General features: G+C 46.3%; 1 protein-coding gene across 3 annotated transcripts in view; it reads right to left on the bottom strand.

The window, feature by feature from the left end:
• CDC14A (cell division cycle 14A) overlaps positions 1-12,474 on the bottom strand; it is a 285,279-nt gene that overhangs the window by 24,720 nt on the left and 248,085 nt on the right. For all 3 annotated transcript variants that reach the window (XM_063940077.1, XM_063940075.1, XM_063940076.1), the window contains 2 exons: positions 10,807-10,854; positions 10,424-10,552 (listed from right to left, as the gene is read on the bottom strand). In XM_063940077.1, coding sequence (XP_063796147.1) covers positions 10,424-10,552; positions 10,807-10,854 — 177 coding nt within the window. The remainder of the gene's footprint in view (positions 1-10,423; positions 10,553-10,806; positions 10,855-12,474) is intronic.

The raw sequence follows: 12,474 nt of genomic DNA, 5'->3' as shown, positions 1-12,474 counted from the left end.
ATACGTTGTCTGCCTGAAAAACACTCCATATCTGTGCTCAGTGTGCTGCATATATCTGTGCTCACACTGCTTAATTGTGGGGATTGGGGAGCAGCTGTATTATATAGGAGGAGTACAGTGCAGAGTTTTGCTGACCAGTGACCACCAGTATACGTTGTCTGCCTGAAAAACACTCCATATCTGTGCTCAGTGTGCTGCATATATCTGTGCTCACACTGCTTAATTGTGGGGACTGGGGAGCAGCTGTATTATATAGGAGGAGTACAGTGCAGAGTTTTGCTGACCAGTGACCACCAGTATACGTTGTCTGCCTGAAAAACACTCCATATCTGTGCTCAGTGTGCTGCATATATCTGTGCTCACACTGCTTAATTGTGGGGACTGGGGAGCAGCTGTATTATATAGGAGGAGTACAGTGCAGAGTTTTGCTGACCAGTGACCACCAGTATACGTTGTCTGCCTGAAAAACACTCCATATCTGTGCTCAGTGTGCTGCATATATCTGTGCTCACACTGCTTAATTGTGGGGACTGGGGAGCAACTGTATTATATAGGAGGAGTACAGTGCAGAGTTTTGCTGACCAGTGACCACCAGTATACGTTGTCTGCCTGAAAAACACTCCATATCTGTGCTCAGTGTGCTGCATATATCTGTGCTCACACTGCTTAATTGTGGGGACTGGGGAGCAGCTGTATTATATAGGAGGAGTACAGTGCAGAGTTTTGCTGACCAGTGACCACCAGTATACGTTGTCTGCCTGAAAAACACTCCATATCTGTGCTCAGTGTGCTGCATATATCTGTGCTCACACTACTTAATTGTGGGGACTGGGGAGCAGCTGTATTATATAGGAGGAGTACAGTGCAGAGTTTTGCTGACCAGTGACCACCAGTATACGTTGTCTGCCTGAAAAACACTCCATATCTGTGCTCAGTGTGCTGCATATATCTGTGCTCACACTGCTTAATTGTGGGGACTGGGGAGCAGCTGTATTATATAGGAGGAGTACAGTGCAGAGTTTTGCTGACCAGTGACCACCAGTATACATTGTCTGCCTGAAAAACACTCCATATCTGTGCTCAGTGTGCTGCATATATCTGTGCTCACACTGCTTAATTGTGGGGACTGGGGAGCAGCTGTATTATATAGGAGGAGTACAGTGCAGAGTTTTGCTGACCAGTGACCACCAGTATACGTTGTCTGCCTGAAAAACACTCCATATCTGTGCTCAGTGTGCTGCATACATCTGTGCTCACACTGCTTTATTGTGGGCACTGGGGACCACCAGTATATTATATAGGAGGAGTACAGTGCAGAGTTAGTATATATAGCAGTACGGTACGGAAGGCCACTGCTCTACCTACCTCTGTGTCGTCAAGTATACTATCCATCAATACCTGTGGTGCATTTCAGTTGTGCGCAGTATATATAGTAGTAGGCCATTGCTATTGATACTGGCATATAATTCCACACATTAAAAAATGGAGAACAAAAATGTGGAGGTTAAAATAGGGAAAGCTCAAGATCCACTTCCACCTCGTGCTGAAGCTGCTGCCACTAGTCATGGCCGAGACGATGAAATGCCATCAACGTCGTCTGCCAAGGCCGATGCCCAATGTCATAGTAGAGAGCATGTAAAATCCAAAAAACAAAAGTTCAGTAAAATGACCCAAAAATCAAAATTGAAAGCGTCTGATGAGAAGCGTAAACTTGCCAATATGCCATTTACGACATGGAGTGGCAAGGAACGGCTGAGGCCCTGGCCTATGTTCATGGCTAGTGGTTCAGCTTCACATGAGGATGGAAGCACTCATCCTCTTGCTAGAAAAATGAAAAGATTTAAGCTGGCAAAAGCACAGCAAAGAACTGTGCGTTCTTCTAAATCACAAATCCCCAAGGAGAGTCCAATTGTGTCGGTTGCGATGCCTGACCTTCCCAACACTGGACGGGAAGAGCTTGCGCCTTCCACCATTTGCACGCCCCCTGCAAGTGCTGGAAGGAGCACCCGCAGTCCTGTTCCTGATAGTCAAATTGAAGATGTCACTGTTGAAGTACACCAGGATGAGGATATGGGTGTTGCTGGCGCTGGGGAGGAAATTGACAAGGAGGATTCTGATGGTGAGGTGGTTTGTTTAAGTCAGGCACCCGGGGAGACGCCTGTTGTCCGTGGGACGAATATGGCCATTGACATGCCTGGTCAAAATACAAAAAAAAATCACCTCTTCGGTGTGGAATTATTTCAACACAAATGCGGACAACAGGTGTCAAGCCGTGTGTTGCCTTTGTCAAGCTGTAATAAGTAGGGGTAAGGACGTTAACCACCTCGGAACATCCTCCCTTATACGTCACCTGCAGCGCATTCATCATAAGTCAGTGACAAGTTCAAAAACTTTGGATGACAGCGGAAGCAGTCCACTGACCACTAAATCCCTTCCTCTTGTAACCAAGCTCCTGCAAACCACACCACCAACTCCCTCAGTGTCAATTTCCACCTTACACAGGAAATCCAATAGTCCTGCAGGCCATGTCACTGGCAAGTCTGACAAGTCCTCTCCTGCCTGGGATTCCTCCGATGCATCCTTGAGTGTAACGCCTACTGCTGCTGGCGCTGCTGTTGTTGCTGCTGGGAGTCGATCGGCATCCCAGAGGGGAAGTCGGAAGACCACTTGTACTACTTCCAGTAAGCAATTGACTGTCCAACAGTCCTTTGCGAGGAAGATGAAATATCACAGCAGTCATCCTACTGCAAAGCGGATAACTCAGGTCTTGTCAGCCTGGGTGGTGAGAAACGTAGTTCCGGTATCCACCGTTAATTCAGAGGCAACTAGAGACTTGATTGAGGTACTGTGTCCTCGGTACTAAATACCATCTAGGTTCCATTTCTCTAGGCAGGCGATACCGAAAATGTACACAGACCTCGGAAAAAGAGTCACCAGTGTCCTAAAAAATGCAGTTGTACCCAATGTCCACTTAACCACGGACATGTGGACAAGTGGAGCAGGGCAGACTCAGGACTATATGACTGTGACAGCCCACTGGGTAGATGTATTGCCTCCCGCAGCAAGAACAGCAGCGGCGGCACCAGTAGCAGCATCTCGCAAACGCCAACTCGTTCCTTGGCAGGCTACGCTTTGTATCACCGCTTTCCATAAGAGGCACACAGCTGACAACCTCTTACGGAAACTGAGGAACATCATCGCAGAATGGCTTACCCCAATTGGACTCTCCTGGGGATTTGTGACATCGGACAACGCCAGCAATATTGTGCGTGCATTACATCTGGGCAAATTCCAGCACGTCCCATGTTTTGCACATACATTGAATTTGGTGGTGCAGAATTATTTAAAAAACGACAGGGGCGTGCAAGAGATGCTGTCGGTGGCCCGAAGAATTGCGGGCCACTTTCAGCATTCAGCCACCGCGTGCCGAAGACTGGAGCACCACCAAACACTCCTGAACCTGCCCTGCCATCATCTGAAGCAAGAGGTGGTAACGAGGTGGAATTCAACCCTCTATATGCTTCAGAGGATGGAGGAGCAGCAAAAGGCCATTCAAGCCTATACATCTGCCCACGATATAGGCAAAGGAGGGGGAATGCACCTGACTCAAGCGCAGTGGAGAATGATTTCAACATTGTGCAAGGTTCTGCAACCCTTTGAACTTGCCACACGTGAAGTCAGTTCAGACACTGCCAGCCTGAGTCAGGTCATTCCCATCATCAGGCTTTTGCAGAAGAAGCTGGAGACATTGAAGGAGGAGCTAAAACAGAGCGATTCCGCTAGGCATGTGGGACTTGTGGATGGAGCCCTTAATTCGCTTAACCAGGATTCACGGGTGGTCAATCTGTTGAAATCAGAGCACTACATTTTGGCCACCGTGCTCGATCCTAGATTTAAAACCTACGTTCTATCTCTCTTTCCGGCAGACACAAGTCTGCAGAGGTTCAAAGACCTGCTGGTGAGAAAATTGTCAAGTCAAGCGGAACGTGACCCGTCAACAGCTCCTCCTTCACATTCTCCCGCAACTGGGGGTGCGAGGAAAAGGCTAAGAATTCCGAGCCCACCCGCTGGCGGTGATGCAGGGCAGTCTAGAGCGAGTGTTGACATCTGGTCCGGACTGAAGAACCTGCCAACAATTACTGACATGTCGTCTACTGTCACTGCATATGATTCTATCACCATTGAAAGAATGGTGGAGGATTATATGAGTGACCGCATCCAAGTAAGCACGTCAGAAAGTCCGTACGTATACTGGCAGGAAAAAGAGGCAATTTGGAGGCCCTTGCAGAAACTGGCTTTATTTTACCTAAGTTGCCCCCCCTCCAGTGTGTACTCCGAAAGAGTGTTTAGTGCAGCCGCTCACCTTGTCAGCAATCGGCGTACGAGGTTACTTCCAGAAAATGTGGAGAAGATGATGTTCATCAAAATGAATTATAATCAATTCCTCCGTGGAGACATTCACCAGCAATTGCCTCCAGAAAGTACACAGGGACCTGAGATGGTGGATTCCAGTGGGGACGAATTAATAATCTGTGAGGAGGGGGATGTACACAGTGAAAGGGGTGAGGAATCGGAGGATGATGATGAGGTGGACATCTTGCCTCTGTAGAGCCAGTTTGTGCAAGGAGAGATTGATTGCTTCTTTTTGGTGGGGGCCCAAACCAACCAGTCATTTCAGTCACAGTCGTGTGGTAGACCCTGTAGCTGAAATGATGGGTTCGTTAAAGTGTGCATGTCCTGTTTATACAACATAAGGGTGGGTGGGAGGGCCCAAGGACAATTCCATCTTGCACCTCTTTTTTCTTTCATTTTTCTTTGCATCATGTGCTGTTTGGGGACTATTTTTTTGAAGTGCCATCCTGCCTGACACTGCAGTGCCACTCCTAGATGGGCCAGGTGTTTGTGTCGGCCACTTGTGTCGCTTAGCTTAGTCACACAGCGACCTTGGTGCGCCTCTCTTTTTCTTTGCATCATGCGCTGTTTGGGGACAATTTTTTTTTAAGTGCCATCCTGCCTGACACTGCAGTGCCACTCCTAGATGGGCCAGGTGTTTGTGTCGGCCACTTGTGTCGCTTAGCTTAGTCACACAGCGACCTTGGTGCGCCTCTTCTTTTCTTTGCATCATGTGCTGTTTGGGGACAATTTTTTTGAAGTGCCATCCTGCCTGACACTGCAGTGCCACTCCTAGATGGGCCAGGTGTTTGTGTCGGCCACTTGTGTCGCTTAGCTTAGTCACACAGCGACCTTGGTGCGCCTCTTTTTTTCTTTGCATCATGTGCTGTTTGGGGACTATTTTTTTGAAGTGCCATCCTGCCTGACACTGCAGTGCCACTCCTAGATGGGCCAGGTGTTTGTGTCGGCCACTTGTGTCGCTTAGCTTAGCCATCCAGCGACCTCGGTGCAAATTTTAGGACAAAAAATAATATTGTGAGGTGTTCAGAATAGACTGAAAATGAGTGGAAATTATGGTTATTGAGGTTAATAATACTATGGGATCAAAATGACACCCACATTCTATGATTTAAGCTGTTTTTGAGGGTTTTTTGTAAAAAAAAAAACACCTGAATCCGACAAAAAAATTTCAGGGAGGTTTTGCCAAAACGCGTCCGAATCCAAAACACGGCCGCGAAACCGAATCCAAAACCAAAACCCGAAAAATTTCCGGTGCACATCACTACTATTTATATCTATCTGTGAGAACTAAACCCTATTTATATGTATATGTGAAAACTAAACCCTATTTATATATATCTGTGATAACTATACCCTACAGTATTTATATCTACTTGTGATAACTATACCCTACAGTATTTAAATCTAACTGTGATAACAATACCATATTTATATCTATGATAACTATACCCGCTTTATACAGGTTGAGTATCCCATATCCAAATATTCCGAAATACGAAATTTGAGTGAGAATGAGATAGTGAAACCTTTGTTTTCTGATGGCTCAATGTACACAAACTTTGTTTAATACACAAAGTTATTAAAAGTATTGTATTAAATTACCTTAAGGCTGTGTGTATAAAGTGTATATGAAACATAAATGAATTGTGTGTATTTTCACCATACTTGCCTACCCTCCCGGAATGGCCAGGAGGTTCCCAAAAATCGTGTGGCCCTCCCGGTCCCCCGGAAAGGTGGGCAAGCCTCCCGCTTTCCCTGCAGCCCCTCCACGACCCTCCTTGGCCGTCCGCAGCAGAGAACAAGTGGGCGGTCCGAGGGGGTCCGATGATGCGATTTGCGCTGAATCGCGTCATCGTAGCACCGCCCCCCGCTATACAGCGCCTATTTTCTCGGCACTGCATAGCGGGGGGCGGATCCACGATGACGCGATCCTGATGCCATGCCCCCGGACTGCCCACTTCCCTGTCGGTCACTACCCCGAACCGCCCATCCTGCTGCCAGCCACGCCCCCATGCACCTACAACGCTGCCTCCTGGCAGAGGAGGGGGCAGCAAAGTAGGTAAGTGTGATGTACACACACTTTGTTTAATGCACAAAGTTATTAAAAATATTGGCTAAAATTTCCTTCAGGCTGTATGTATAAGGTGTATATGAAACAAAAATTCATTCTGTGCTTAGACTTGGGTCCCATCGCCATGATATCTCATTATGGTATGCAATTATTCCAAAATACGTTAAAATCCGATATCCAAAATACTTCTGGTCCCAAGCATTTTGGATAAGGGATACTCAACCTGTATCTATCTTTGATAACTATACCCGCTTTATATCTATCTGTGATAACTATACTCTATTTATGGCTATCTGTGATAACTAGACCCCATTTATATCTATATGTGATAACTAGACCCTATTTATATCTGTAATAACTATACCCGCTTTATATCTATCTGTGATAACTATACTCTATTTATGGCTATCTGTGATAACAAGACCCCATTTATATCTGTAATAACTATACCAGCTTTACATATGTGATAACTATACCCAATTTAGATCTATCTGTGATAACTATACCCCATTTATATCTATCTGTGATAACTATACCCGCTTTATATCTATCTGTGATAACTATACTCTATTTATATCTATCTGTGATAACTAGACCCTATTTATATCTGTAATAACTATACCAGCTTTACATATGTGATAACTATACCCAATTTAGATCCATCTGTGATAACTATACCCCATTTATATCTATCTGTGATAACTATACCCCATTTATATCTGTGATAACTATACCAGCTTTACATATGTGATAACTATACCCCATTTATATCTATCTGTGATAACTAGACCCTATTTATATCTGTAATAACTATACCAGCTTTACATATGTGATAACTATACCCCATTTAGATCTATCTGTGATAACTATACCCCATTTATATCTATCTGTGATAACTATACCCCATTTATATCTGTAATAACTATACCAGCTTTACATGTGATAACTATACCCCATTTATATCTATATGTGATAACTAGACCCTATTTATATCTGTAATAACTATACCAGCTTTACATATGTGATAACTATACCCCATTTAGATCTATCTGTGATAACTATACCCCATTTATATCTATCTGTGATAACTATACCCTCTTTATATCTGTGATAACTATACCCCATTTAGATCTATCTGTGATAATTATACCCCATTTATATCTATCTGTGATAACTATACCCCATTTATATCTGTGATAACTATACCCCCTTTATATCTGTGATAACTATACCCCCTTTATATCTGTGATAACTATACCCCCTTTATATCTGTGATAACTATACCCCCTTTATATCTGTGATAACTATACCCCCTTTATATCTATATGCGATAACTATACCCAATGCTTCTAGAGACACCTCTCTGCAGCAGTTGTTCATTTTATGCCCTATAATAGTGCCTTAGTTCATTTTCTGAACCATAGTAAAGCCTTATTTAATGTTATGCCCCATAGTAGTGCCCTAGTTTCTTTTATGAATCGCAGTAGTTCTTAAGTTCACCCTATGTCACAAAAACAGGATCCCCCTCCCGCAGCTTCTATTCCCCCCGTAGGGGATGTAGTTAAAATCCCGCCAGTCGGGATCCCGGCGGTCAGAATACCAAAGCCGGAATTCTAACCGCCGAGTATGCAGACAGCTGCCCCAGGGCTATTCCCTCTCGTGGGTGTCCATAGAGTGGGAACAGAACCTGTGGTGATCGCAGCGAGCCACTGAGCCCACAGCATGGCGAGCGCAGTGTGGCGAACGCAGCAAGCTGCAAGGGGCTTTCTAGCGCTCGCCCTGCTGCCGGCATTCTGGGACCGGGATCCTGGTGTCGGTATTCTGACCTTAAGGATCCCGGCCGCCAGGAATCCATACCAACCCCTCCATAGCCATGTCCAAAATGACACTGCCAGTGACCTAATAGTGACAGCCATGATGTCACTGCCACAATCTTCACAGGACAGCTTGTCACACAAGAGCTGTGACTGCAAGACCCACTTCATACAGGGGATATTGAAGTTAAAAAAGTGATAAAGTAAATGTGCTAGTCTGGACAAATAATAATCTCAGAAGTAGCAATACACAGAAGCACCAATCACCAGTGCTGAGTTCACATCACTGGAACATGCCGGAATTTGGAGGTGGCTGTGACAGACAAGATCACTGCAATGGCAGCTACGTGGCCTGTCACCCAGGTTAAAAAAATATATACAAAATAATAATAATAATAATAATAAAAATCTGTAACATCAGCCTCCATGTTATTACCAGCACTAGTCAAAATCTAGGCTGGTAGCGGCAAAATTGGGTGGACAAACTGAAGGAGTTCCCCTGACAAAGCTGTTACCAGTACTAGGCTATGACAGGCTGTGCAAATGACTTATCAGATTGGAAACATGTACCATGGGTCCGCCTGTAATTATGTCCTCCAGCCCCAGTGTGTTCAGCACTAGGGCAAAAAAAATGCAGACTCACGTCTAACCGCACTATGGACATAATTCAGACCTGATCGTAGCCCTGCAAAAGCTTGCAGGGCTACGATCAGGCACACTGACATGCGGGGGGACGCCCAGCACAGTGCTAGTCCGCCCCGAATGTGAGGCCAGGCCCGTCGCCTCCCCCTTCCCCCGCAGAAGTACAAAAGCATCGCACAGCGGTGATGTTTTTGTAATTCAGGAGTAGCTCCCGGCCGGCGCAGCTTTTGCGTGCCGGCCGGGAGCTACTCGTGGCTGCCCGGGTCGCAGCAGCTGCGTGTGACGTCAAGCAGCCTCTGTGGCCCGCCCCCCGCATGGTCCGGCCATGCCTGCGTTGGCCAGACCGCGCCCACAAAATGGCGGGCAAACACAGCCGTGCCACCACCTCCTGCCCAGCGACCGCCTCTGCCTGTCAATCAGGCAGATGCGATCGCTAGGCAACGACAGCCGTCGCCGGCGCATTTCTGACCTGATCGCTGCGATGAACAGCAGCGTGCGATCAGGTCAGAATGACCCCCCATAGCTCTTCCCATATCCCAGGGCAGTAGGTGTGGGGTAAAAAAATTATAAATATTACAACTTTATGGTGAACTACATGTCCCAGCAAGCTGTCATGCCTAAAGTGTGTGGACATGCTGGAACTTGTAGATCTACAAGTGCCCATGTCTCAGCCTTCTTCCGGGTCACCGCATATACCCAACAGGTGATTGCTTCCACTCTTGAGGTTATTTAAAAACATTAACATGACAAAACCTCTCTTTCACTCCCTCTGAGGAACTAGCCGCATGCTTATAGCCGACAAATGCATCAGGATTGAGCTCTCCAGGCCTACAGACGCTAGAGCAGAGCACCTTATCTGGACTGCACTGCCCGTCCACAAGGTAGTTTGAACGAGCAGGCAATCCCCTAGTCCAAGTGTGCATTACAGAATGTCTTCACAGCGGCAGTACATGGGGGGTGTAGTAGGGTATGCCGGGGGTTGAGCTCCCGGCGACCAGCATACCGGCGCCGGAATACCGACCGCCGGCATACCGACAGCGTGGCGAGCGCAAATGAGCCCCTTGCGGGATCGCTGCTAGCACGGTGGGCTATCTATTCTGCCCGCTATTTCCACTTAGTTGGTGGGTCCACCCCACCTACCGAGTGCGCGAGCCCACAAGGGGACTCGCTGCAGGCGGAATGCCGCTGTCGGTATAGTGACAGCCGGCATCCGGTCAGCTGGGATTTCTGATGCGTCCCCAACGCACATCACCAGCATCAACCTCCAAATTGCTGGGTATTACATTCTGCCCATAGGCTAAAATATGGCTTTGTGTTTTTTCCATAACTTCATTTCTGGGGTATTTTTAGGGCTTTTCCCATTGTACATTTGACCAAATTTTATTTTGGTCCCTTAAGTACTGTAAAATGGTAGTTTGTTTCATTGTTGAACAACAGCTGATTTTCTTTCTCCTCACTCTGTGCACTGGGTCCTGGCACTCACCTTTTCACCTTGCTGCCTGACAACCCCGAACTCTGCCCGACCCTCTTGGCAACCGCTGATGTGGATGCAGATACTCGAGAGGACTTTAATGGGGACATGGATCCCTGTGTACTATTAGAGGCGATAATTCTAGAAGAGACACAAGAGGATTTCGTATAAATCTAGATAGAACCATCACAGATGTAACAATTATACGTAGTTTGCTATAGTATGTTTAAACCAGGACATTACAATTGCTACAGATATACTGGATAGTATCAATATCATTCTGTTTGTGGACCAACTTGAAACCATACATTATTTTGGGCCCAACAAGTCTGTGTGTAGGGGCAGGCAGCAGCAGAATAACCACAGATAAGGAAGGAATGTGATTGAGTAATCACCTGAAAGGCTGCGATGTGGACCTCAGATGTGATTTCATTTCATCCAGCCTGCAATAAAACAAAGAATCTTTCATGAATTAAGAGATTAAGGGGAAGATGTACTAAACAATGATAAGAGTGGAGAAGTGAGCCAGTGGAGAAGTTGCCCATGACAACCAATCAGCTGCTCTGTATAATTTTATAGTCTGCAAATTATGAATGTTACTTTAATGCTGATTGGTTGCCATGGCCAACTTCTCCACTGGCTCACTTCTCTACTCTTTTCACTGCTTAGTACATTTCCTCCTAAATACTGGGGGGCACAAAAATGGAGGCGATGAAAGATAGCAAAATGTTGCTCTTACCCAGGAGTAGCAGAAGGACATTGCAAAACATAAGGGGAGATATATCAAACCTTGTAAAAAGTGAAGAAGTTGCCCATAGCAACTTCCTTACCCGGAGGTTTGATACATCATACTTGCCTACTTTTGAAAACTAGTTTCAGGTAGATTCCAAGTGGCAGCAGAATGCACCGTGCAGGGGTGTGTCATGCTCCACCCAAGGGGCGTGTCTAGTTCCATTTATGGGTGTATTTATTGCAATCAGGGGTGTGTCCTGCAATGGCAGGTGAAAACTATGATATCCGGTCTCTAGGTTGACCACACTTTGGTCGACAATGTCTAGGTCGACCATTACAGTAAGTAGGTCGACATGGTCTCTACGTCGACATGTACTAGGTCGACCAGAAGGTCAACATGAGTTTTTCATGATTTTTTTTTTCTTTTTCATACTTTACGATCCACGTGGACTACAATTTAGAACGGTAACCAAGGCCGTCTTTTCGTATGGGCTCAATGGGCTCTTGCCCAAGGGCCCCATGAGTATAAGGGCCCTAGGCTGATAGCTGAGTGCGCCCTCTTCCTAGGGGTACCAGATTTTTGAAAATCGGCCCTGGGGAACCAGAGATATCTGACTTGAAAGCAGTGGTCCCCATCCAAGCCTGTTAATTGCTCTTCCCAGCCAGATATCTGGGGTTCTGTCTAACTTAGAGTTTTTCTGAGGGTATACTCCAAAAGCTGTGACTCTCTCCTTTTGGTGGACACTGGCAACTTGTCTCTACTATGCCCAGAACCAGAGATATCAGCCTTCCAGCAGCTGGTCCCTGCTCCAGCTCCACACGCCTAATATGCAGTTTTAGATTTTCATTGGTGAATTGCTCTGGCTCCTGAACTCTGATCTCCAAGTCGCCAGAACCTTCTGAAAGGTGGGACTCTCTAGGTTTTTATCCCATTCAAAGCTAAGAAATATATTTTCAGAAACTTGAGATATCGGCAGTCAAGCAAGCTGCCCTCCCACCGGAAAATTATAATTATTAAGCCCACTCCACTATCCACCCCTCCCCTACGTATTAAACACCACCTACCACCCTGGAAGTCATGTACCAGGGCCCCTTCATTCAGCCCAATGCCCCTTCTACAGTTTAGCCCCATCTGTGCAGTAAAGGAGTAATTAGCAGAAATTACTGCTCCAGGTCCTACATGCTGAGCAGAAGATAGAACACCCTCTACCTCCCACAGGACATCAAAGCAGCCACTGATAGCACCCCCACCCCTACCGCTGGAGAATGGGTAGGGGGCCCAGTGCATTGCTGTGCCCAGGGGCCTACACTGCTGTTAAGACGGCCCTGAC

The sequence above is a fragment of the Pseudophryne corroboree genome, chromosome 9, assembly GCF_028390025.1.
Source record: "Pseudophryne corroboree isolate aPseCor3 chromosome 9, aPseCor3.hap2, whole genome shotgun sequence".
Taxonomy (NCBI): domain Eukaryota; kingdom Metazoa; phylum Chordata; class Amphibia; order Anura; family Myobatrachidae; genus Pseudophryne; species Pseudophryne corroboree.
This window is presented reverse-complemented; position numbering and strand designations above follow the sequence as displayed.